Here is a 27,925-nt window from a genome sequence, read left to right on the forward strand (position 1 = left end):
AACAACAACTTTGAAATAGCCCCAAATGGGAAAAAAAGCAAAACAAAACAAGACATTTCCTTTACCAGCAGAACTAATGAGTACACCGTGATACCTATATTTGTATACTGAAAGACCTGTACAACAATGAGATGAACACATCCTAGTTATACCCTAGATCAGCGGTCGGCAAACTGTGGCTCGTGAGCCACATGCGGCTCTTTGGCCCCTTGAGTGTGGCTCTTCCACCAAATACTGGCTCTTCCACAAAATACCGATTTCTGTGCGTGGGCCACAAAGTTTCAATCGCGCTGTACATGCGCACCTGCACTCAAGGGACTAAAGTGCTGCATGTGGCTCGCGAGCTGCGGTTTGTCGACCACAGCCCTAGATAAATTTCAAAAATAATACTAAGCATAAAAGTCAAGTAGAAGAACGCATCCTGTGTGATTCCATATACATAAGACTCAATAGCAATTCAAAAAAACTATAGCTTAGCCCTACTTGGTTTGGTTCAGTGGTTAGAGCTTCGGCCCTCATACTGAAGGGTCCTGGGTTCGATTCCCAGTCAAGGGCACGTACCTTGTACCTCGGCTCCATCCCCAGCCCCTGTAAGGGCATGTGCAGGAGGCAACCAATTGATATGTCTCTCTCACATCCATGTTTCTCTCTCTCCTCCTCACTTCCACTCACTCTAGAAAAATCAATGGAAAAAATATCCTCTGGAGAGGATTAACAGAACAAAAACACACACAAAAAGACTACAAGCTTAGAACTAGGAGAGTGACTACTTCTGGGGATGGTGGAAATGGTAAAGACCCAGAGAAGCAGGACGGGCTTCTGCATGGGGAGCAGAGTTCTGTTTCTTTAACCTGGTGGTGGTGGAGCCCTTGTGAATGGGACCAGTGCCCTAACAGACAAGAGAGATGACCCTGCTAAATGCCCAATGGTTGGGGAGAGGAGAGGGTGTCAACATCACCTCCCTTCTCCCTCCCTCCGCTGTTGAGAACCGGTCTCACAAAACACATTCCAGTGGCGTTCTCTCCCCTTTCCTCTGGCTGCTCGTTTTCTGGTCTAATGCTGACTAGCCCATAGTCTCTCTTTGTGTATCAGGCATCCAAATGGCAGCTCTCTCATGGGGGAACAGAACTAAAACCTCACGGTGCCCAGGAGAGGGAGTCTGATTCTGACCCTCCTTCCCATCCCCAACCTCAGCCCCTGCCTAGCATGGGGCTCCCTTGGGAGCCCTGACAAGAGAGCTTAAGCTATCCCCTTCCAGAGCATCCTCTCAATCCACCAGAAGAGCACCTCACCATGTGAGATGAAAAATAATTATCAATCCAGGTAGGATTATCCATGGTTATCACCATACGATCAATACTTTTTTAAAAATTAACCCTCACCTGAGGATATTTTTCCACTGATCTTTAGAGACAGTGAAAGGAGGGAGAGAGACAGAATAAGAGAAACATTGATTGGTTGCCTTCTGCACACACCCCAACCAGGGCTGGGGATTGTTTACAACTGAGGTATGTGTCCTTGACTGGAATTAAACCCAGGACTCTTCAGTCTGCAAGCCAACACTCTATCCACTCAGCCAAACTGGCAAGGGCCCATCAATACTCTTAATAAGAAATATGTACGTATTATACATATACATTTTATTATATATAATACTAGAGGCCCAGTGCACGAATTCATGCACCAGTGGGGTCCCTCGGCCTGGCCTGTGGGATTGGGCCAAAATTGGCTCTCTGGTATCCCCTGAGGGGTCCCAGATTGCAAGAGGGTGCAGGCCAGGCTGAGGGACCCTACTGGTGCATGATGGGGGCTGAGGAGGGACACAAGAGGTTGGCCAGCCAGAGAGGGACCGCAGGAGGGCTCCAGGGCATGTCCGGCCTGTCTCGCTTAGTTCTGATGGGCCGACCCCAGCAGCAAGCTAATTCACCAGTCGGAGTGACTGCTCCCTGGTGGTCAGTGCACTCATAGTGCCTGGTCGACCAGTCAACTGTCTTCCCCCTGGTGGTCTGTGGACATCATAGCAAGTAGTTGAGCAGCCTTAGCATATTATTAGCATATCATGCTTTGAGTGGTTGAACGAATAACTGGACACTTAGCATATTAAGCTTTTATTATATAGGATTTATCTAGCTCATATAAAATGAGCAAGAGGCTATAATGACAATGTTATTGGTAGGGACAGGTCCTCGTCACCACCGGTTACTGGTGAGGGTAGATTTCTTAAGATATGCCAAGAAAAATAATTTTCTGACATTAGCACAGGAGGATGAGGTTGTAGAAAACTTTATTTCTGTGGAATTACACCCCTGAGCTTCCAAGGTCCCATTTCCCCTTGTCCCACCATGGAAGAAGTGTAGCTAGAGCTGGAGTCAAAGCCAGTGTCCAGAGTTTCCTTTCCATGTTGGAGTGGAGTCCAGTCTAGCTCCAGGCCAGCTTAGCTTGTGTTCCCCCTGCATTCCATCAGTCCACTGTATGTGGGGTCAGCATGACCACATGACTATGTGTCTATAGAGGGAACACAGGCAGGAGCAAAGCCAAAAGAACCAGAGAGCCAAGAGAGGGAGCTCCTTTGCTTTGGGGGATGATGTGTTCCCAAATGTTGGCAGGTTTGCAGTGGCCTTGCCCACGCTGGCCAATGCAGTTCCCCAGGCTGGACTATAGGCAAGTACCTTCCCTATGTTACTCCAACTTCACTGTGCATGCACCCACCTTCCCCTTGGTTGGGCCCCTTCCCCCAGTGGCCTGCAGAGATGAATGGGCTGGTGGCTCCCTGGGGAGTGTGAAACGGCAGCTTCCTGGTGAAGCTGCTCAAATGACATGCCTATAAAGTCTGGCCTTCTCTTTGCTCCTTTTCTATTATTAATAACTAGAGGCCTGGTGCAGTGCGGGGGGGTGGGAGGGGCCTCAGCCCAGCCTGCGCCCTCTTGCAGTCAGGGACCCCTCCGAGGATGTCCGGGGATTGGGCCTAAGCTGGCAGTCACACATCCCTCTCGCAGTCCAGGACCCCCTAGCTCTATACCAGCCACCTGCAGTGGAGGTGGGAGAGGCTCCCGCCACTGCCGCAGCACTCGCCAGCCGTGAGCCCGGCTTCTGGCTGAGTTGCACTCCCCTTTGGGAGCGCACTGACTACCAGGGGGGCAGCTCCTGTGTTGTGCGTCTGCCCCTTGGTGGTCAGTGTGTATCATAGCGACAGATCATTCCGCCATTCGGTCGATTTGCATATTATCCTTTTATTATATATGATGATGACTAGCTAATTACAACAGTATCAACAACACCTGAACACTTGGCTCTGTGAAGAATAAGACACTTTACTATATTACTAGTGGTCCAGTGCTCAAAATTTGTGCATGGGAGGGGGATCCCTCAGCCTGGCCTGCACCCTCTCCAATCCGGGACCCCTCAGGGGATGTCTGACTGCCTCTCGCAATCTGGAACCGCTGGCTCCTAACCACTTGCCTGCCTGATTGCCCCTAACACCTCTGCCTGCCTGCCTAATCACCCCTAACTGATCCCCTGTTGGCCTGATTGCCCCTAACCGCCTCTGCCTTGCCCTGCACCTGGGACCCAGGATTCCCTCCTCCGGCTGGTTGCAGGCACCTGGGACCTGGGCTTCCCTCCCTCTGGTTGGCCACAGGTACCCAGGATCTGGGCCGGCCGCAGCCACAGGGGACCGTGGGCAGGCAGCTTCACCTGGGCTGCAGCCATAGGCGCAGGCGCCCAGGACCACAGGGCGGGCGGCTTGTCCCTCTCCTAGGCCATGGGTACAGCCACTGGCACCTGGGACCACACAGCATGCGGCTTATCCCTCTCCTGGGCCGCAGGCACAGCCGCTGGCGCCTGGGACTATGGGGTGGGCAGCTTGTCCCTCTTCTGGGCTGCAGCCTGGCTGGTCCCCATTCATCTCTCCCCAGTGTTGAGTGTCTGAGCCATTATGGCTTGAGGGCGTGATGACCATTTGCATATTAGCTCTTTATTATATAGAATAACCTGCAAGTTCAATGCAGATGGAGAAGATGCCTAACAACATTCAATGCCACCGGTAGCCTAAGAAAATTCGGTGATAAAAGAACTATCAGAAACAACAAGGCTCTCCAGTGCAGAAGTGCTGGAATGGCATGGTCCTCCGCCCACACATGCCTGGGTGCTGTGCATGCATCCCTCAGAGGTAGCCCTCAGGAGGGCTGCCCAGCCTGTTTCCCTTTTAGTCTAGACATCCCAGTGTCATGGGAGGCCATGGGAGCAGCACCAGGGGAATCAGCTGCCACCCAAGCAGTGCTGCTGCTTTTCAGGATCTGATTCCCAAGTGGTGGTTAAGCAGCCAAGGAAAGGGGGACCACCAAGCAGAGCCCACTGTTCTAGAATCACTTTACTACTGAGCACCACATGCTCGCCACTGTACCAAGCCCTTCACACACATTACAGAGGCTAACCTCACAACTGCTCTGAGGCAGGCACAATGGTTATCCCTCTTCCAGTATTTTACAGATGAGGAAACAGATGCAGAAGTTACAGAAGAGCTAGGAAGTGATGACGGCGGAGAGCTTCCTGTGCCAACCTTACTGTCTGGAGGTAGATAAAGTCATAAACCACAGTTATAGTCAAGATCACAAACTGAACTGTGCCTTCCTATAGCCCCTGAGCTAATTACTTAGAATGACACATATCCTGCCTGTTTCCTCAATAATTGTATATAATCAAGTTCCAAAAACCCACAAAGTACTTTGCACATCAACTCACAGAAATGAACCGTAACATGTCTGGCAAAAATATTAAAAACCTCATCATAGGAGACACGTTGGAAGTTCCTCTTAATGCACTGGAAGTTCCAAACGATGTGTTTATTTTTCAAATTCAAGACAATTAAACTGAATCCATTTTAGAGCACCTGGTATAATTACAGGAGAAAGTCTGAGGCATGGCAAAGCCAGGGGCTGCTTATCAGAGCTTAGAGTTTTAAAGCCACGGGCTAGATTTCCAGTGCCCTGACCATACTCACAAGACAGTCAACAGGAACTCTGTACGGCAGTGATGGCGAACCTTTTGAGCTCGGCATGTCAGCATTTTGAAAAACCCTAACTTAACTCTGGTGCCGTGTCACATATAGAAATTTTTTGATATTTGCAACCATAGTAAAACAAAGATTTATATTTTTGATATTTATTTTATATATTTAAATGTCATTTAACAAAGAAAAAGCAACCAAAAAAATGAGTTCGCGTGTCACCTCTGTCACGCGTGTCATAGGTTCGCCATCACTGCTGTAAGGGGATATGCTCCTACTCCAGTCGCTGAGGACCTGGCAGTATTTCTACTGCTAACAGTTTCCCACGCCCCCAAGCTAAGCTTTCCACAAGTGATCTCACTTGGACAAGGACAGATCCCACCTAAGATGTGGCTTCCTTCACGTACCTTCAGAAACACCCTGGCCATCCTGGTATTCTCAAAAACCCAAACTTTCTTAACTTTGTTGGCACAATAACACTTTCATAAATTTTCATGTGTCCCACAGCCTTTTGCTCCCACACCAGAGAAGGCCAGCATCTCTCAGAATTTCCATGTCAGGAGATAAGAGAAAACGTTTCCTTGCACTTCATGAAGCCAAGCTGATCACATCATAGAGCCAAGCTATCTTTGGCTACAAAAGGCCACTGATGCTAAGAAAATTGAGTAAAAATTCCAGGGAAATTAATTCTTCTCCCAGAGCTATCATTTATAGGAGAATTTTAGTGAATATTTGACCGAATGAATATGAACAGGCAGCAAACATCACACCTGCAAATTTGAGAAAATAAAATGCTAATTCCTACAGAACAAATGGCAACTGTTTGAGAGAGCAAGGACTCCACTGAAGGGATCATTCTCTACACAATGCTTCTAGCTCCCCTCCCAAGTCCCCCTGCAACGGCACACCCGTCAAAAGGAGATAATATTCACCCTCAATCTCCAGGGCCTGGGACAACAAAGGAAGCCAAGGCAATACACACTGCTAGAAGCAAATCCCCCAGGAGGGGCTGGAATACAGGGGCTGCCTCCCTGTGCTGGCTGGCTCTCCCTCTTCCTACACAAAGGTGAAGGCCTGAGGCGACAGACAGCCTGGCTAAGCGATGCCTGATGAGCCGGCTCTGTGCTGCTGCAGAGCACACTGCAGCTGTGCCTCTGTGACGGCCTGGGAAAGGGCTGGAGGGTCCTTGGTCACCATACAGACAACCTCATTAAGGCATACATAATATCTGACAAAGCAAGCTGGCAGACCTATAAATGTTAGTCAATGATAAATAAAAATAATTTCACATCGAGAGTCAGGCTAGCGGAGAGTTATAAAAAACTCAACCCAGCCCAGCCGGTGTGGTTTGGTCACCAGTTGGATTCTGGGTCAGGGCACATGCCTGGGATCAGGCTTCATCTCCAGCAGGTGACGTGCGGAAGGCAGCCCATCGATGTTTCTCTCTCATCAATCTATCTCTATATCCCTCTCCCTTCCTCTCTCTCTAAAAAATAAAAAAACATATTAAACAAAAAAACCTCAATCCAAAGATTTCACTGAAACCTCCTCAGAAGCAAACAGACTCTACTCAGAGGTGCCCAGCAGAGGTCTCAGCATCTGCACGATCTGGTCTGTAAGTAAAACCTGAGGGGAGGAGAATGGATGAACAGACATTCATCTTCCATGAACCCTGGCTTAGGCACCTGAAGGAGTAAGCACTTATTCCCTCACATTATTATACCTCGCAGAAGATTTTGAACTACTGTGTTCTTGGGAGCTTGATCCACATCCATTTCCTTAAAGAATATCCAGATATGAACACTTATTTTCCTAGAATTATGACTGGAAATTACTTGACATGAAGTGGGGGGAGGAGGAGGAGGAGATGTCTGATTTCAGATGCTTACTAGGTACCAGGAGATATGCAAAATGTTCTGTACGTATTTTCACCAAGAGCCACTCCTCAAGAAGCGCCCCTGAGCACTCCATCTAAAGTCCTCCACGAACCCACCATGCATCTCTCATCGCCGTGCTCATTATCTTTATAGCGCTCAGCACTATCATGTTTTGTTTTAATCTGTCTACTTGCTTATGCACTAAAACAGAAGTTATGCAATTTGTCGTGTTTACTGCAGTATCTCCGACATCCAGAAGGTGAGCCTGGCACACAGCAGGCATCATGAACCACCTCGCCTAATCCACACTGGAGCCCCGGGAGGTACTGAAGACACAGGGAACGGGGCTGAGGAAGGTTAAAAAACTTGCCAGAGACAACCCAGCTAGGAAATAATACCAGGAGGCAGAGCCTACACTCACTCCTCTCTTCTAAGCTATATACTATTTCACTGAAGATCCCGTTCTCAAAAAATTTCTCATAAAAACAAACTGCACACATGCCAAGCTGCGGTAAAGGCTACTAACAGAATGCCGATTGGACAGGGAAGGAAGGCTATGTCGCTCAGCAAGAGGATACTGCTGCGGGGCAATGCTAGCAGGAAGCCCTCAGTCCCATGACCAGGAGAAGAATAAGTATCTAGGAGAAGGAGTCGAATGGATGTGGTGATGTCTCATTAAGAAATAACTCCAAAGAACATTGAAAATGGTATCAGACAAAAATCTGGAGTGTGAGAGAACATTTATGGGATCCTGAGTACCTCATAATCTCTGTCACCTTTCTTAGTCTAAGATTAAAAGGCCCTACAAGACAGGGCTGCCCTTACGTTTACTCCTGCAGAGAGCTGTATGGAACCCTATGCATGAAAATGTCTACCTGTCGCCCTGGCAGGTGTGGCTCAGTTGGCTGAATGTTGTCCTGTGCAGCGAGAGGTCCCTGGTTTGATTCCTGGTCAGGTCACATGCTGGGGTTGCTGTGCTCCATCTCCGTAGGGGGCATGCAGGAGGCAGCTGATTGATGTTTCTCTCTCTCCCCCTTTCTCTCTAAAAATCAGTAAGAACATGTTTAAAAAAAAGAAAACGTTTACCAGTCCAAACACTGTTTCACACCTGAGAGAACCCTGGGCCTGCTCCTGCTTTGTTCTGCTGTCCCATTCATCGGGCAAGGTCACTCAGCAGGGACCTGGAGTCCCCGAGTGACCACAGACGGGTGGTATGGGTGAGAAGAGAGATACTGTGTGTGTAAATGCACATTTTCCCAGGTGTGGCTCTAAGAGAAACCCTAAGGATAAACATTGTTTTAGAGAAGACTGCCCTACTTCTATTTGGCACCACTCTTTAGGGGGCTGGGTCCCTTCGATAAGACTTTTTGGTAGGGATGGAGGGAAGAAGCAGTTAAGGCACAACACTGCTTTATGTTTTGAGAGCAAAGGTTAAAGAGCTCTAACGTAAGGCCACCCCTCTCCAGGAGAAAGGAGGGCCTGGCACAAAAGCGACGGCATCTGCCAGAGCCCCGCTTATACTTCCAGCACTCACAGTATTGCTCAGTGCAGAGGCAAAGGGTTTAAAGACTATTCACTCATCAGAACAAGATGATTATGAATTAAATGAATGCTCTCGAATTAGGACAGATTGTCAGGAAGAAATCAACCATAAGGATACAGATTAGACCTTCATTCTTCTCTCCCAATACTGGAAGGTAGAAGTTTCTGACACATAATGAGTGTCTGTTAAATGACTGATTCAATGATGGACACGGAACAGTCAGTCAACAAGAACTCTGTCAAGGGAGTATGGTCCGAATCCAGTCATTCTCTGAGGATCCAGCAGTATTTCTATCACTAACAATGGAGATGGACACGTCACGTTTCCTTCTAATTAGTGCTTCTCCCACAGGACAGAGAGCATGTCATGTCCGTAAGGGAGAAGATGGCCAAAGAAGGAAAAGGTTCAGGGTGTGAGCAGTTGAACAGGACAAAGCCAATGAAAGGGCCTGAGGCTGCCCAGGAGGAGCCGCTCTCGAGCGCACTGCTCTTCTCCAGCAGAGCCTGCTTCTGAGGCTCTGGGAGCACTACCCTCACCCCGTTAAGGACAGGCAGTGGGTACCTGAAATCAAACTGTATCACTACGCTTCCTTCTCCCACTTTACATTTGGAGGAAATAAGACACCACAAAAAAACAAACAAAAAACTTTCCCCAAGGAAACACCAAGACAAGAAGGATTCTATCCAGTTCCTAATTCTTCCCAAAACTACCAGGCAGGGTTTAATTAAGACTCAGATAAGAGATCGAGGTGGCAAGCTGAATACATTTGGGTGTTTCAAGCATGAGGGAAGTACAGATTCAGATTCACCAGCTTTGACATATGCAGCCAAAACCTGGAGTACAAAACTCCCATCTGCAGAGGGCAACCATTAATGCAACACACACGAACAAGCCGTGAGGCTCTCCTCCCCGATGGCCCTTGTAGGAAAGGAGCACATGCAGGCAGGACCGAGTGCCATCGACGTTGCCATCAGCGGTCTTGGCCCGAGGTCTGGGTAAGAGTACGGACCCAGAATTCCTGTGCCAGGCAGGGCCTTGAGGTCACAGACCCCCAAGGATCATTCTTCGCATCAGGATCCTCATCTCAGCCACACTCCACAGGAGGAAGCACTCCAGACCTGTCATTTCCCCATCTACTGTCTTTGAAATATAGTCCAACCACAACTGGGCTTTGGTTTTTAAATTACACTCTGCGCCCATTAACTCCTCCAGAGGACCCTTCCGGCCTCTTTTAAAGTTTCTCCTCATAATCGCTTTTTGGTTGGCATGTGGTGTGCTGCAAACATGAATTTCTGGCACCTTTCCAAAGTTTAATCACTTGAAACCCTCCCTCCCCATACATAGAAATAGATCCTTCCAGCATCATTTGACCGAAGTATAAAGCAACCTGGTTGGCCTCCATGCATCCGATGGCATCTTCCAAGAGTGAAAACTCCACGCAGACATAGCCATAGTCGTAACCTGGGGACAGCATTTAAATACAGACGGGAGTGGTGTTAGTGCCTTGCAAAAACAAAAAACACACTTCAATCCCCTGTTTCTGAACCCCTTAAACACAGCCCTCCCAGCTGGCCCCTCCCTCTCCTAAACTAGGCAAAGCTGCTACCCCAAACAGAAAAAAGTACTGAAGGAAAGTCTGGATGTTTCTGGATAGTCATTCCCAGAAGGACTTTTCCTATGAACCAAGAAGATCCTCTGTGCTCTTTAGCACTGACGCTCCGAGAGGGTCATCCCACGGAGAGTTTAAGTGGGGACCCAAAACATTTTAACCACAAGCTGAATCTTCTGGGGAAAAAGTCAGTAAGAACAGGAAAGTATCTGAGGAAAAAAAGCATCCCGAGAGAGTAGAAGCAATTATCCCAAAGCTATGCTAATAGTCACCACTTTTCAAGCAGAAACCACCTTCAAAGACAGAAGTGCTGACAGACTGAGGCAACTATTCTGTTTGGATGCCACGGGAGGCTTCTGGCTGGCAGGGGGCAGACCATTTCAGGCCTCCTCTTTTTTTTTCTTGTTTCAACTCAAGTCATAAACCAGCTAAATCTTTACAAAAGGAAGAAGGTGTAAAAGCATAAGTAAGTACAAAGAGCTGGGTCCAAAATTGTGCTTATGCACAAAGATCTGCGGTGGGTAGGCTGGGGGAGAGACAGCTGTGGTTAGCAATCAATACACATTGAAGAACTGTACGTACCATTAGTTATCACACCCTTCACCTTTCTCCTGATCAAGTGCCATCTGCGGCTCTCATGACCCATGAAACGGCAAAGTCATGGGATTTACAGGCTGCTGAGCTCTAACCCCAACCACCCTGCGGTCTCCCTGCGGTGCCAGCATCTGACTATACAAATACACTTGTCAGTGCTCCCCAGGGCCTCCCATGCTTCCTCCACTGCCTCACAGGATAAAGCTCACCTTTAGGAGGACACTGTACAGATGGAACAGCAAGAAAAAGATATGGTTTGTTCCGATGAGAAATAAAACTCAAGGAAAGAAAAGCAACACAAAACCCAGGGCAATTTTAAGTACAAAGTATATATATATAATAGGAAACTGCTATCATTGATTCAAGACAGCAAGGGCCGGGGGTCAATGGGGGAAAAGGAGACAAATGTAATACTTTAAACAAAACAAACAAACAAAAAAGACATCAACAGCCAAAAATCAAATCATATTAAGTTAATTACAATAAAAAACACACCTACAGTAATAGAAAGTATAGCTTAAAAAGTAGACCAAAGCTGGTAAAATGGGTTGGATTCCTTGTCGTGTGGAATGAATGGCCTGAAATGTTTCATGATAGTAATATAGTTATAATCTTGTTAAATACTTCAGGTTCATTAAGAAAAGTTACGACGGTATAGGTTGATTCTTGCTTTGAATTTTAGGAAATGACCAGGAAGAATAAAAGAAAACTGCTAGAAATCTCAAATTTTCTACCCGATTTCAAAGTGTTGACCATAACCCCTGCAACCTCTACTTAAACTTACCACAAAATCAGACTCCTCTGATTAGTAACTATTGGAAGAGATGAAACTACTTTAGAGAAAAGGTGTGAGTATATCTGTATATATCCTATTAGCAAGGGAAATTGTTTCATTACTTACTTTTTTTTTTAAATATATTTTTTTGATTTTTTACAGAGAGGAAGGGAGAGAGATAGAGAGTTAGAAACATCGATGAGAGAGAAACATCGATCAGCTGCCTCCTGCACATCTCCCACTGGGGATGTGCCCGCAACCCAGGTACATGCCCCTGACCGGAATCGAACCTGGGACCTTTCAGTCCGCAAGCCGACACTCTATCCACTGAGCCAAACCGGTTTCGGCATTACTTACTTTCTTTCAATGGAATGGATTCTCTTGGTCAAACTCAGGGCACATCTCATACATAAAACATTCTGCACTGTGTAAAGGGCTCTGAGTGTTCCTGGGAAACATTGTAGAATAGCAAGAGCAACTAAGGTGCTTTTTATCACCAACTAAAGGCCCAGTGCATGGGTTCAGGGTCCCTGAGGGGTCCCAGATTGCAAGAGGGCACAGGCCAGGCCGAGGGACCCCACCGGTGCATGAGGGAGGGACCGTGTGAGGGCTCCAGAGCATATCCGGTCCATCTCACCCAGTCCCGATGGGCTGGACCCCAGCAGCAAGCTAACCTACTGGTTGGAGCGTCTGCCCCCCTAGTGGTCAGTGAGCATCATAGCGACTGGTAGAACGAATGGTCAGACACTTAGCATATTAGGCTTTTATTATATAGGATATCTACTGCAAACACTCAAATGCATGTTTACAGTCAGAAAGGGATAAGGGGTAGCCACAGAATAAGCAGAGGTGCACTCAAGTATGTGATGGCTGCTACCTAACACACCAAGAAAGAGTGCAGGAGTGTGGTTAGCAACTCACAGCTGCTGAAATGAAAATAGGAACCAACACCAAACTAGCAAAGCCTTGAGCTTCCTTCCTATGCTTAAAGAAGTAAGTATTGTGGCCCAAAGGAGCATACAGCATCTGGAGAGAGAGAGAGAGAAAGAGAGAGAGAGAGAAAGAGAGAGAGAGAGAAAGAGAGAGAGAGAGAGAGAGAGAGAACACTCCTGATAACATCCATACTTCACTAAAGGACAAACAGACTTTGATACTAAAGTCACTGGGAAGGAAAAGATACAGTCCACAGGAGACATTAAGAGCATCTAATAACACCTTTATACATCAATCCTGCAATACTGTATGCTGACAATGTACTTTAGATTTAATATTAAATTCACAAGCTCAATGCTCTGCTCAATTTCTCCTGCCCACAACTTTAGCTATCAAACAAGAACAGAAGTTTAAAGTTTAATTATAATGCCTAAAACTTATGCTCTACCCACTAAGCCAAGCTGGCTAGGGCGATCCCAGGCATTTTGTGTGTCCAAGACTCATGGTTATACCATAAGAATTTTCAGTAATTAACAAATTAATGGTGATACTAAGTTATATTTACTTCACATACATGAATTGAATCCTCACAAGAGGACCCTATGAGGCAAGTATGACTGACCTCACTTACCCATGCGAAGCAGCAAAGGAAGAACGGTTTGCTTAAACTCACCGAGACTGCAAACCCAGGCAGTCAGACTCACCCTGATGCTATGAGCCGCTACACCGTATGGCCTCACCCTTTAACACTGATGTAAGTAATTTGAATTCCAAATTCCCCGCAGCCCATTTACAGAAAGGGTCCCACATCTTGAGCACAGACAAGACCACGCCTATAGTTAAGAAATACTGAAATTTGCAGCACAACAAATTATTCTTACTGCACAATGTCAACGGCAGAACCATTGGGAGTGGGCCTGACTATGCAAATTAGAAAGCAATCATTCACAGACTGACTTATACTGGCTGTCAAAGTTCTGACAAGACAAAAACCCAAAGTCTTATTATAAATGATGGTTATAAAAATTACAGCCCTAGCCAGTTTGGCTCAGTGGATAGAGCATCAGCCCGTGAACTGAAGGGTCCTGGGTTCGATTCTGGTCAAGGGCACATACCTTGGTTACAGGCCCTATCCGCAGCCCTGGTTGGGACACACGTGGAAGGCAACCAATCAATGTGTCTCTCTCACATCGATGTTTCTTTCTCCCCCTCCCTTCCACTTTCTCTAAAAATCAAAGGAAAAATATCCTCAGGTGAGGATTAAAAAAACAGTGGTTGGATTGTTACACTGTTAAAATTAAGCTTTCATAATCCACAGGAAAAGTTTTAGTAGACACAGAAGGTATTCATTCCACCCAGAGACCTAAACATTCTGAAAACGACCAACCAACCCTGCAGTCAGAACCATGTGGAACCATCAAGATGATAACTCAAAAATAAAAAATAAAAATAAAAAAAGATGGCAAACTCCGTGTTCATTATCACACAGACAGATGTGTTCTTACCGAGAGGAACAAAAGGTCTCTTTTATTTCCTTTTCCTTCCTCCATCTCGCGCTGGGAAGAAGTCTGGTGGGCTGATGGGTCTTAGTGCTTATTTCCGTGACTATTCAAAAGCACATCTTACTCCATTTTCTAACCTGAAACTATCCATTTCTCATAGAAATGCGAATGAATGCTCTTATACTTTTTTTTGGCAGCTGAGAATGAGAACAAGGCAAAGGGAGAACATCTATAAGGATAAAATTAATATTTGGACTCTTGTCTCTTCATTAACCATGTGGTTGCCTGTTCCCCAAAAAAGTATCTGTGAGAAAATCTAACCAGGTGCTTATGGGGAACAAGGTACAGAAAACAAAGCCCTGATAAATAATATCAACTCCAGAATCAATTCTTTAGTCTCTGCCCCCCCCCAAAAGCTGACCTGGTGATGCTGACAGACATGGCTCCCTCATTCAAGTCTGCTAGTCCACACCAAGCAATTATACAGCAATGTTTATTTAGGCAAATGAGATGAGCAGCCCTATATTCAAACTGACCTAGAAAACCCAACTAACATAGAGAAGTGTGGTTGAATTTCACATTTGGAGAGTACTGACTGACTGAAAAAGCCCAGAATATATATAGCAAATACCAAATGTAAAAGGAATCAGGATATTAAAGGACATAGGCAGAGAGAAAAGAAATTATTTTATTGGGGATCTTTGAGGGAAATGAATGCAGTTTTTTCCCTCTAAACAAGGAGTGTTATTTCTGTGGGAAGAAGCATTATGAATATAAAAAGCACCATGAGAAATCCTAATAGAGATTCAAGAGGGCTTGGTTCTAGAGATCCTGTTTCCCTAATTCCATTTCATTGGGGAATATAGGCTTTGAGAAGAAAAGTAAAATATTACCAAGGTAGAGATTTTAGCAAGAACCAAAACAGAATCGATCCAGGCATCTGATTTCTATCAAGAATGAAAGGACTGAGGAGCCCTGCGCACACGGCCGACCACTGCTCTGCTGCCGAGAACCTCACCGCAACGTCCCCCGCTGCATTCACCAGGAAAACGAGGGAAATGCCGGATCTACAGGTCAAACTACCCTCTGGGAAAGTTGGAGTTGGCCCATATGAAATCCATCTCTCTGACACTTACAAGCACTTTCAGATCTCTCCCCCTCAACCATGCATGTGAGTTGCTGGTTTATAATAAAACACACGAAACAAGGAAGATGTGCATTATGATCACTTGGTAAATTTTTGAAAACTGCATTATGGTTCTATTTTATTTAGTTTCCCATCTGTACCAACTGGCTATTTTTAAGAATTTTGTTCTTGTTTGTATTTTCAAGGAGTTTTCAAAGTCCAAAATTAATCACAGGGTCACTTCCTCCATGATGGTTTTCTGGGCCAAACTAAAAGATGCTCCGGATATGAGCAGATCACACTGGCCCAGCCGCTCATCTATTCCAGAAGTGAACTAGCATCCAGAGAAGGGTCAGACAACAGGCATTTTGTGACACTTTGGCCAGAACATGAGCCTAGGTCATTCATGCTCTATAACAGAGAACTGGTGCTCAACTAAAGGTACTAGAACCAACCAGATCCAGTTTGGGGATCCCCATCTGTGGTATCATCAAAAAATATTTGGGCCCTGGCTGGTTTGGCTCAGTGGATAGAGCGCCAGCCTGCGGACTCAAAGGTCCCAGGTTCAATTCCGATCAAGGGCACAAGCTCGGGTTGCGGGCTCAGTCCCCAGTAGGGGGTGTGCAGGAGGCAGCCGATCAATGATTCCCTCTCATCATTGATGTTTCTCTCTCACTCTCTCTAAAATCAATAAAAAAATATTTTTAAAAATACATATTTGGTCTTTGTTCCAGTTTCTTGCCGCAGAATTCCTAAAACTCTTGGAATTTCCTGAGCGATAAGGGTATATGACTGTCTTTTGTTCTAATGAGGCGACTCTTGATAGATAGTTCCAGGATGGAGACTGGTCATCAGAGAGACCAAGCCCTGATCAGAAGCTTGGAACTTTCAACCTCATTCCCCAACTCCAGGGAGAAAAAGGGCTACAGATTGAGTCAATGATCAATGACCAATGACTTAATCAATAATGTTTACATATGGAACCTCCATAAATGATGGCGTTTGGAAAGCTTCCAGGTTGGTTTACAAATCCATATTCAAGGATACTTGCAGACCTATGAACCTCCATATCTCTTCACTTGGTCCTTTACAATAAACTCTTTTCCTCAATCTTGTGAGCCATTCTAGCACATTCTCAAACCTGAAGGGGGGATATGAGACCCTTCAGCAGAAGTGTGAGTGATCTCGGTACATGTGTGACTGGCACCTGAAGTAAGGGCAGCCTTACAGGACTGAGCCCTTAAACTTATGGGGTCCAATGCTACCTCTGGGTAGGGTCAGAACTGAACTGAATCACAGGAGGACCACTTGGGGCCAGGATTAGTTGGTGTCAGGAACAAAAAAAAATCTCTCATCATCTCTGTGCCTATGACATGGGAGACAAACACTGCTTTCCACTGATGTCATTCCTGAACCTGTTCAAACCTCTGCCTCTCAATGTACCTGAAGTTTGCCCCCCGCCCACTTTCTGCCAAGTTCATCGGCAAGCACTACCATGATCAGGAACTTAACTGACAGCACTTGTCCTCCAAGCAGCCATTTTAAAATACAGGACTACTATAATCGCTTCTCGGCCTTTTGGCTAAGATCAAGTGTAGTAAAATACAGGACTATTAAATGGAATTTTTTTAAAATAAAAAAAGCAATAATAAAATAAAATACAGGACTATTTTCGATTAAGGTTTCCCCAAAAAAAGTCCATTTCATCAGATATGCTTGTACATTTGCCAAGATATTCATTGTATGAAAAGTGAGCACTGTCTAGGGTTTGGTATTAGTCCAAAAGCTAAAATGAAAATTTTTTCATTTTCTAACAAATATAGAATTTATATTACTTATAACAGGGGTGGGCAACCCCTGGCATGCGTGCCAAACATAGCACGCCAGTAACTTTTGCTGGCATGCGAAACCCTCTCTTATCTTCCATTTACAATTTTTTTCTTAATATCGACTTTTTTATTTTTCAGTTAAATTCAGTGTAGGTGCATCTTAGATAAATAATTTTACATAACAAGTTATCTTAAAGACCATAGACATGGATTGACGAGAGAGGGGAAGAGCAATTTCTGTGCCTCTGCCTTAACTCTCCCTGCCTTCCTAGAGCCGACCAGTGTTTTGGTTTCATCCACATACGCTTGTGAATCTTTGTTCTCAGTGATGAATTTTGTTAAGTCTCATAATAGGAGTAGCCTGACGGATGAAAGTGGTAGCTCGTGCATATCTCTGAAGGTCACGAAATATAAACGTGATGTAAAATCTGTCATCAGTGATGCAGCAGCAAAAGTCCCACTGATAATATCAAACAGAGTCATAAAGTTTTCTGTCGGACTATCAGTGTACATGTATACATTAAAACATAAATGCATTTTTCATCATCATATACTGTGTTTTTGTCGCTTGAATGAATTTTATTATTTCTTCAAGGTTCTTCACATACGTACACCTTAAGAGATATCAAGTAGGCGTAACACGTTCTCAAAAAATTAGGGTTGGCACGCAGAAGAATTCTGAATCAGAGATTTTGCTGGTTTTGGCACGCACTCACAAAAAGGTTGCCCACCCCTGACTTATAATGATATGAACAACAAAACAGATAACTCTACTCCCTCAACATAACACTACTAAACAGTTTTCAAAACTAAACTTGAGTGTGAAAGTACCATTTTGGGGAAATTTTCTTCGTAGGTTCTACTCATCCAATGTTTTATTTCCAGAGTTTGCACATACACATCTCAATATTTAGACAAATATTATTTAACCACCAATTCATACATAATCTACATTGCTGCCAGGAATTTTTATAGCATGGAGTGTGATAGAAGACAGCATGACTAATGTGTTCTTTGATTTGGAGGCAAGCAAAGGCAGGAAATCATTTAGTTTGTGGCACAAATCCAGCTGATAGGTTACGAGGAGAAACCTAATGAAGCTTATACCATGCAATGATTTGTCTACCCTGTCACCATCGTTCAGGAACATTCGATTCATTTTTTAAAAACTGAGTTTTAGAGAGAGAAAGGGAGAGGGAGAGACAGAGAAACAACAATTAGTTGCCTCCCGTATGCACCCTGACTGGAGATAAAACCCACAACCTTGGCATGTGCCCTGAACAGGGATCAAACCTGCAACCCTTCAGTGCACAGGATGACACTCCAACCAACGGAGCCACACCAGCCAGGGCTGATTCTTTTGTGTGCTTTTTTAAGTGGCATTATCTAGTCACTTGACCTCAGCAGAGCTGTGAAGTACTACTCACCAGCCCCCTCCCCAGCTTCTGCCCCAAGGGACTGTCTAACAGTGGACATGCGCACGAACCGCAGCATCGTCAGGGCTTCGTTTCCCTTCATGTCAGTGTGCACAGCCTCTGAGTCGTTTCCTCCACTCAGCGTGATGCCATGAGACTTATCCCTGTTGTCACGTGCGTGAGCAGTTTCTTCAATTGCTGTGGAGGAGTGTGGCATTGTATGCATGCACAAGAGTTTGTCCAGTCACCAAAAGACATTTCACTCTGATACTTCCCCAGGAATATAATCATGTAACTCCAGGTACTTTACAATGAAGGGGGTTATAATATATTTGAAAATGGCAAAAGAAAAACTCAAATATACGCAGCATATATAGGTGCACAATCCCTTATATGCAACTCCAAAATCCAAAAATTTCTTAAATATCAAGTTTTTGGTATATTTTCAGTCAAGTCATCTGGAGACAAATCCAGATCTCCACTATACTGTCTCCTCCTAGTCTTTTCTAAGTCCTCTTAGTGAGAGTAGTCATACATTTTGCTCTAGAAATATTATGTCTAATATACATCCCACTAGGGCAGTGGTTCTCAACCTTCTGGCCCTTTAAATACAGTTCCTCATGTTGTGACCCAACCATAAAATTATTTTTGTTGCTACTTCATAACTGTAATGTTGCTACTGTTATGAAACGTAATGTAAATACCTGATATGCAGGATGGTCTTAGGCGACCCCTGTGAAAGGGTCGTTTGACCGCCAAAGGGGTCGCGACCCACAGGTTGAGAACTGCTGCACTAGGGTATTAATTCATATATGATCTATACATCGCATTACCTTTCCATATTCAGAAACATTTATGCACTCATCCGAACCCGCAGATTTGGGATCAAAGTCGTGGCCCTGTCCTTACACAGCTCTGAACGAGAGAGATTTCAAGGCTCTCACTGGAGTCTGTGTTGAATCTACTATAGACTGGCTCCTCATTACATCAACTAAAGGGTGAGCCCCACCCCATTCACCCCTCTTGTGAGCAATAGCAATCCTGATGGTCTTTGCAGGTTAGCAGGCAGCTTTAGAAAAGTGACTGCCATTTATAAAATGACCTTTTCTACTGAAATTCACACACAATCTTTTTAGAAGTAAAGGTTAAAGTTCTCTAACCCTGACTGTCCCAAGCACATTCTTCCCGTGCGCACTGGGACCCCTCAGTGCCAGGCAGGGTGTAAGCACTTAGGATTAGGACGGACCAAGACACACAGGCTCCTGCTGTTCCGGAGCGAACTGTCCAGTGGGAGAAATAAGACACACAAAACCCCTGAGAAAAACATCAGTGATGGATCCTATGACAATAAACTAGGATATAACGAAAAATGACGAAGGGGGGATTTTAGATTGGTATGGTGAGGCAAGGCCTCTGCGAAGTGAAACTGAAGCCAAGAGCTAAACCCCAGAAGACAAGTGAGGATCAGAGGGAAGAGCAGTACAAGAGCCCCAACAGAGAAAGAAGCCTGTATTGGTCAAGGACTAGAGAAAAGGTCGGGCTGGCTAGAGCATAAGAAGAAAGGTGGAGAGCAGTACAGGATGAGGCCAAACAGCCAAAGGCCAGCTCATGCAGGGCAGAGTTGGGAATTTCTTCCAAGTGAGGTGGGAGACAAGGGTGTAACATGATCTAACCGGTGTTTTCAAAAGTTCACCCTACTTGCCACACAGAGATGTAATACGGACAGTATGGGACTGGTTATCTAATCCTTTCATTATAAAAAGAAATCTATCTACCTACTATTGTCACTTCATGTAAGAAAATGCCAAGAAAGGACTGCAGCTCCTGAAAGGTGTATTTTTCTAAACCAACGTCCTGAATGATTTCACATGCGTGTCAATGCCTTTGGTCAGCCCGTTATGATTCCAATGGCTACCACAGCCAGCACATTTAGGAACTTCTGTATAGTGTGTCTTACTCTGCTAATAAATCTGACAACATAGACAGAAAACCAGTAAGTACTAAAGAAATGAAGAGTTTAAATTGCTGTTATTTTAACATCAAGATATCTCTACTTTCCTGCAACAGCACGGATGAAACTGGCGAGCATTATGCTAAGCGAAATAAGCCTGTCGGAGAAAGATAAGTACCACAGGATCTCACTCATACGTGGAATAAAATGATCAACATAAACTGATGAACAAAAATAGATCCAGAGACAAATGGCGGGGGTGGGGGAGATCCACTAAAGGACTTGTATGCGTGCGTATTAGCATAACCAATGGACACAGACACTGGGGCAGTGGGGGCTTGCCCTTGAGGGTGGGAGTGGCGGGGGGGAGGGGGGTCGGCAGGGGAATCAGTGGGGGCAAAAGGAGACATATGTAAAACTTCAAACAATAAAAAAATTTAAAAAATGATATCTCTACTTTCCTAAATAGGCCAGTGCCTAATGGAAGCAATGCATAAACCAAGATGAAAGCTGAGGTTATTGCCCTATTGCAGTTAAAAAGCGACTGCAGCCTATACACTCTAATCCCCAAAGATAACAGTAAACCACGAAAGTGTGTGTAAGACACGTGCAAAACAAACAAAAACGGTAGGTGAAGTATGCAAGAACAGAGGAACGCTTAGTCATGTTTCCACAAATTCAGAGTTGCTTTTAAAACAAAGAAATGATTAGCTTTCTGAGAAATAATGTTTCTGAGTGTGTTCTCAAATTACAGAAAAGATATTTCTAGATTTAATGTAAATTTACTTCAGCACCAGACTATTTCAAACAGAAAAATTTATTTTTGTGGATAGTTTCCCTCTGCAGAACCAATCTGAAGAAGCAGCTATCTAGTTAAAGCAAAAATTTTATTCCATGGTAAACTGTTTAAAAGTAAACTATATCCTCAAAAATATGGCATGCTCTTGGTTGAAGAGTTCCTTAACTTGGATTACTGAAATCTAAATTCTGTGAAAAGATTAATGCTCTACTTTCTTCCATGTAAAATTCTGCAAGTTAGATCACTTAAATATTACCTTATTTTTAAGCCATTTCATATTATGTAGTCCTAAAAATATTGGTCAATACTTTAAGTGTTTGGCACTTCCCTTTTGACTACATTTCCGTACTAGTAAGCATGTCCTGGGGGGGTAGGGGAGGCGCGGGGAGGTCAATGGGGGGGAGGGGGGAGGAAGGGAGACATATGTACTACTATTTGTAATACTTCAAATAATAAAATTAAATAAAAAAAAAGATTTGAAGGAACTGATGAAACTTGGTACTCTCAAATATTAGGAGGATATTCTGAAAAGTTTAACCTGCAGTTACGACCACAGAACAGAGGTCAAAGAGACAGTTCTTCTGGATCTATTTATGGATTTCAACAAACTAGTTATTGCAGGACTCTGTTCTCCAAGCAAGACTGGAAAGAAACCACTAATTTGTACAATTTCTCTGGAAAGTTGTAATTTCATGCTGAAGCAATAAGACATAAACTTTTACATACAGTAAGTTTATTAAATCCTACTAGGCTCCATTGTAAACACCCCCCCACCATGAAGAACATAAACAGCCAGCTTCATGAGCTAATTCCATGAAATGTATTCAGGAAGAAGCCCTGCAGCGCTCCCTTTCTATCTCCCAGGCACTCAGAAGAACTGGGGCGCGCATCCTCACCCGGTGGACAAAGCATCCACAAAGAATCCCAGCGGAGACTAAAGCTGGCTGTTGTTTGGAGGCACCAACAGAGGCTTCCGGGAATCTTAACGGTGGTTTCTTAAACGTTTTTTGAATGGCACACGTTGCAGAGATCTGACAAAGTCCCTTCCTGACCCAAGGCCACATGCACAAGAAGAAGCTCACCTGTGTTATACCCCTTCAGCTGCACGTCCTTTATAGGCATGTCATCAGGAGTCCGAAAGGCGTTAAGAATCTGCAAGAATATGGTACTTACAATGATGATACAAATCATAATCAAATACTGAATATTATATTTTCCATCCTGGTTTTTACTCGACATAATTTAAAACTATGATTACTTTATAAATGAACTTTGGCATTCAAAGACCATTGAATGAGCCTCATCTAATTCCTCAAAAGTCCCCCAATACATAAAGAAGGCAGAGAGCAGAACTGTCTTGAGCTCACGCTCGAGCCCTGCAATCGGCCCGAGTCTCTCCTGCTCACCTGCTGAGGAGCCTTGCAATGGCCGGTTTTCCTCTGTTAAACAGACGACATACACCGACTCGTTCAATCCAGGGCCATGGCCTTAACTCCTCAGCCTGGTCAGATCTCTCCCCATCTTCTGGACGGTTTGTCCTCTCACTGCATTCAGTCCTGGCTCAAATGTCACTTCCTCAGGGATGGCCTTCTAACTACCCGATCGGAAACAGTCCTCACCCACGGCGCTCTAAAGCTTACTTTAGCTTTCTTCAGAGCGCTGATCACTGCCTGAGGTCACCTACCTTTTGCTTTTTTATTAACCTCAGAGGCAGTGGCTTTATAATATTCACTGCTATTGCGCTCAGTGCCTAGCATGCAAAATCGCTTAATATCCAAAGTGAGTGGAGTAAGAGCACCTACTCATAGTGTGCTGTGCTATTTAAATGAACTAATGCTGTAAGCATCACATCGTGCCTGGCACAGGATGAACACTAGTCCGGTTTGCTCTGACAGTGATGATCAGGCCTAAGGACTGCGATCACTGCCTTCATCTTTTCTACAACTCGCACCTCACTGAGCACACGCACAGCTGGTGAAAGCTGAGTGAGCTCGGTGATGGTGCCAAAGCCAGTCTCCTGGCTGAGCTGCTCTGCTGCTAATACCAGAAGCGAACACGTCCCGGAGCCGGGGGAAGAACACCCAGGGCTTTCCCTGTACACTTCTTTGCACCAGGGGTCCTCAAACCACGGCCCGCGGGCCACATGCAAATACAGATATTGTATTTGTTCCCGTTTTGTTTTTTTACTTCAAAATAAGATACGTGCAGTGTGCACAGGAATTTGTTCATAGTTTTTTTTTTAAACTGTAGTCCGGCCCTCCAACGGTCTGAGGGACAGTGAACTGGCCCCCGTTTAAAAAGTTTGAGGACCCCTGCTTTGCACCTTCTTGTGAATCTGTAATTTTTCAAAATAAAGTTTAAAAAACAATTTTTAACTGACCAAAAAAATAAAAAGCAAAAAGAACAATGAAAAAAAAAAAGACACTTACCTCCTCTTTTGTGGCATTTTCAGGCACCCCATTTAATCGAATAAGCTTGCTTGCTTTCTCCTCACTTGGGCCAGTCCTATAATCTTGATCCTTGAACCCAGAATAAAAGATTATTCAGAAATGAATGTTAGTACACAATGAAACTGAACGTAAAATACAGGTACTCAGAATCAAAAATCAAATTGGCTTGCATCATATGAAGCTGTGAAAAACGGTAATTTTTTGTTTTTCTGTGTGCCAAAATTTGATCTCAAATCATTAGAATACACCTCTCCTAAAACCAAGGCTCAGTGAAGGAGGCTTGAAAGCATAAAGCAGAATGTTAAGCGAAACAACACTGAACAGGACTTTTATAATCAGGAAAAACACACCCAAATAAAACATTCTCAAGACTATCATTTTCTTTTCTTGAATGAGAAAACAGGAAAAAATTTAAGCCAGATCTATAAACAAATACCAGAACTAAGTCACAAAGTGCCGTCTGAACATACCACTCAGTTCAGTTCAGAGAAACCTGCACTTCCCATATCCATAAACGCCTCAGCTCCAACTGATTGCTCTTTATTTCAAAATTTTTATCAAGAATTTAACTTTTGAGAAAATGTCTCCTAATCCTAAGGGCCCGCACTGCCCAGTTATGGCTACTGTCCTGGAGTAACTGTCAATAGCATTCTCTTTTACTCTTGAAAGTGTCCTAATCTGAACAATAAATTATATGGTCACTCACCTCTAACATTCTCAAAAGCTATTATTGGGTTAGCATGACTTAGGATTACTGTCTAAAATAACAGAAACCTGAGTAGACATGGGTAAAATCTAGTTAAAAAGATAATATTTTAATTGTCCAACTGCAAACATAACTCTCCTTGCTTAGATTATATGTATGTTAGATTATATATTATATATAGAAAGAAATTCAACATTTTTAAAAATGTTTTTTAATTATTTTGAGAGAGAGAGAGATAAACACTGACCGGCTGCCTCCTACATGTCCTCCATCAGGGATTGAGCCCGCAACCTGGGCATGTGCCCTGACCAGGAATTGAACCGGCAACCTCTTGGTTCATAGGTCGACACTCAACCAACTGAGCCACACCAGCCGGGTGAAATTCAACATTTAATCAACTGATTTAGCTGCAAGAAGATACTTGAAACATTCATATCACCTCCTCGTGACTAGAGAAAGATTCCTAGGTACTTCCTAAATAAATTTAAATAAGAAAATGATCCCAAAACAGCCACAAGGCCTGATTCTGCAAAAGTTGAGAGAATCAACTCACAAAAACAGATACTTTCAAAGTAAATCATTCCAAGGCATTTAAATCAGCACCATAAAGCAAAATGTTGAATAAACACACATCAAAAATATGATTTGAGCTGAGGGCCCTTTCTGTGGAGATGTACGTTCCATCCCTGAGGACACATTTCGCTTTTTAATGGTTATACAAGGAGAGAGCCAGGACTAATGGTCCTGAACTTTACACTTCATCCCTCAGAAAAGCCTATGAAAAAGCAAAAAGCCATTCACTCCGCTGACATACCTGAAGCTCCGGTGGGGCACCTCGAGGAGCTTTGCCCTCTGGAAAGGACTTGCTCTGGCCGTAGCCGAATAGCTGGCTCCCTGGCAGCCTGTGGTCCACGTCACGGTACTCCATGCTCCTGTAGTCTGTGTCTTGCCGCCCAAGAAAGTCCAGACCACCTTCTTCTTTAAACAAACCAGAATCAGAACTCTGTTTTTCACCTCCAGAAGGCTGCGACTTGTCTTGGTCTTGAAGCGGACTTTGGCTGTTCTGAAAGTCTGACGAAGACTCATGTTCAAAGGCTACCCCTTGTGTTTCTCCTTCTCTCGTTTCTGAAAGCTCAAATTCTCCCTTCTGAATGCCAAAAGCAGGCCTTTCTGTTGTATGGTCATGTGTGGATTCTTCTCTCTTGTTCACATTCATACCAGAATGTTCTCTGTCTTGTGTAGAGGGTTGAATGTAATCCAAAATATTTGGATCCACAGAGGGCATCTCCCTACCCTTAAATTCCATACACGTTCCCACATCCCTGCCCCTAAAGTCCTGGTCAGTCCTGGACCGGTGTCTACCTCTGAAATCTGAGTGTGGTGTCTCCCTGTCCCTAAAGTCGAGATCACTAGTACCTGAACCTCGGCCTCTAAAGTCCACCTGTGTTCCGTCTTTGTCCCTGAAGTCCAAATCAGATACATCTCTGTTCCTAAACTCAGAACGAGACTGATCTCTGGTCCTGAAATCCAAATCTGACAAATCCCTTCCCCTAAAATCTGCATGAGCTCCATCCCGGCCTCGGAAATCTAAATCATAAGCACCCCGGCCCCTGAAGTCAGGTGGAGGAGCGTCCCTACCTCTGAAGTCGACAGTGTGAGCATCCCTGTCTCTGTAGTTCATGTGAGATGTTTCCCTGCTTCTGTAATCCACAGCAGTCCCATTGCCACCCCTGTAGTCCAGAGGTGGTCCTTCTCTATCCCGAAAATCCCCAGAATGTATGTCCCTACCTCTGAAGTCCAACTGTGATGAATCTCTGCTCTGGAAGTCAGAAGATGAAAAATCTCCCCCCCTGAAGTCATGTCCAGATCCCTCCCCTCCTGGATAGTCACCAAGTAGTCCGTCTCTAGCTCCATAGCTGAAAGGGTGCTCCTCTACATTTGCAAAGGGAGGCCCCGAATGCCCCTGGAAATCAAAGGGAAGTGAATCTCTGCCAGGAAAGTTGCCAGAGTGTCTCTCTTGAGCATGACTCTTAAGGGGAGGAGGAGGATAATCCCTGTTCCACCCGGGAGCAAACCTTTCTTCTTGGCTCCCACTGTAGAAACAAAGACAGCGTTATTCATATTGTCCAGAGTTTCAAATCTACACACCAGCACATTCTTCTCTAATCACAGCACATTCTTCTGTAAATATATTTTTTTTGGCAGAGTTCTGTAACAAGGTCCTAGATCTGCAGAAACAGCAAGGGTTTGCTATTTTAGGACGAAGTGGTGGAGTAAACTTTTACGCTCCCATTTCAGAACACGAGGAAAGTCAACACAAGGTTTTCAACATGACTGCTGCAGAAAAAGCTTTCACCCAGTCCTGCAACAGGGAAAATCCGCAACACCAGATAAGCTAGCAATGGTGACACGCTACAGAAATTTCCATTTCCTATAGCCAGGGAACTTAGAATTCCAAGATCAACATGATGATTCCTATACATCAGAAAAATCAATGCACTGTAAATTTCTTACAGTAAGTTTCAGGAGGTGTCTTCCTCATTGCTGCGTACAGGAGGAACATTCCAAAATATGTGATTACAGCTACAGCACGGACACCACCCAATCAGAATGGATGCAGGCCCCAAATGAAGAAACACTGGCTGGACATAACCAGTAGGAGCACACTGCTGGACGCCAGCTGAGCGCCAGCCCCGGCTGCTTCTAAATCCCAGGTCTCCAGTGGCTCCCCCTAGAAGCACCCGCACGGGGTCCCTGCTATTGCAGCTCCCCCGGGCATCACAGCCGGCAGTGTGAGCCCTGCCAGGAGCACGTGTACGTTGACTAAGCCAAACAACAGCATCGAGGAGCTTAACGCTGAAGGGGACCTAGAGACAGCGTTAGGCCTTCAAGCATTATTCACACGTCCCGAATAAAGCTGCTATTCCAGATTCTAATGCTTTATGCTAATTTTTCATGGTAATAAGCATATTTTAAAATAGTATAGTATTAAAGTCATATTCTTAGTTTACAGAACTCAAGCGATAAATGATAACTGGCCCAATCTTTTATGCTACCCAACTCCGCCTTTGCCTAACCTCCTCCAGGTCACTTTACTTTTATTTTATTTTTTTCCCAAGTCGTTTCACATTGTTTTGGCTTTGATGAAAGTTTAGAGAGTTTAAGTAAACAATTAGGCACCCAGAATTTTGACTTTGAGGGGAATAGGAGGATGTGAAAAGGGAAAACATAAATGATCTGAAGGGTTAAAAATGATCTGAAGAGTTATCTGCTATTTAGCAGTAAAACAAAAATATTAAGAGAGCCAAGTCCAACTCAGTAGCCCCCTCGTCCCAGAATATACAGGTTCTATTATACGACCCTTCTGAACTCAGACTGCACCATTACACTAGACAGATTCACAGGACTGATGCTGGGTCACTCAGTTCAAGAGAAACAGTTACAGTGCCAAACCCTCTCTTAAATAGGAATTTAACAACAGCAACCTAAACATCAGAGTTATGCATATTTAATGAATCTTCAGAACATGATGACTTCCATGAGTTCTCATTAACATTAGTTATGTCTATGTGGTTCAACATAAGAGAAGCAAATTCAAATGTTCTTCATAAGTATTACAATTTAACACTAAAATTAGGACAGTACCACTAACTCTAATGTCTCCCATGTTTAAAACCACTCAAATCCCAATGGTTAGCTGGCAGGAGGATTTAAGGGCGAGCGCTAAGATATCTAAAACTACGTTTTCTGACCAGAACACATCCAACGCTGTCTTTAAATACTGCCCTAAGGATTATCTTACCCTCTTAAG

The 27,925-nt window shown here is 44.4% G+C and overlaps 1 protein-coding gene across 2 annotated transcripts in view; it reads right to left on the reverse strand.

Moving 5' to 3' along the window:
• The window catches only part of RBM6 (RNA binding motif protein 6), a 68,563-nt gene that overhangs the window by 29,402 nt on the left and 11,236 nt on the right, over nucleotides 1–27,925 (reverse strand). The window contains exons 3-6 of one of the 2 annotated variants that reach the window (XM_081106295.1): nucleotides 24,929–26,207; nucleotides 23,388–23,477; nucleotides 22,041–22,110; nucleotides 9,813–9,886 (exon numbers count right to left, since the gene is read on the reverse strand). In XM_081106295.1, coding sequence (XP_080962421.1) covers nucleotides 9,813–9,886; nucleotides 22,041–22,110; nucleotides 23,388–23,477; nucleotides 24,929–26,207 — 1,513 coding nt within the window. The remainder of the gene's footprint in view (nucleotides 1–9,812; nucleotides 9,887–22,040; nucleotides 22,111–23,387; nucleotides 23,478–24,928; nucleotides 26,208–27,925) is intronic. The other variant, XM_081106296.1, reaches the window with a different exon arrangement.

This window comes from Myotis nattereri (genome assembly GCF_964212035.1).
Source record: "Myotis nattereri genome assembly, chromosome: 14".
In the NCBI taxonomy this organism is placed as follows: Eukaryota; Metazoa; Chordata; class Mammalia; order Chiroptera; family Vespertilionidae; genus Myotis; species Myotis nattereri.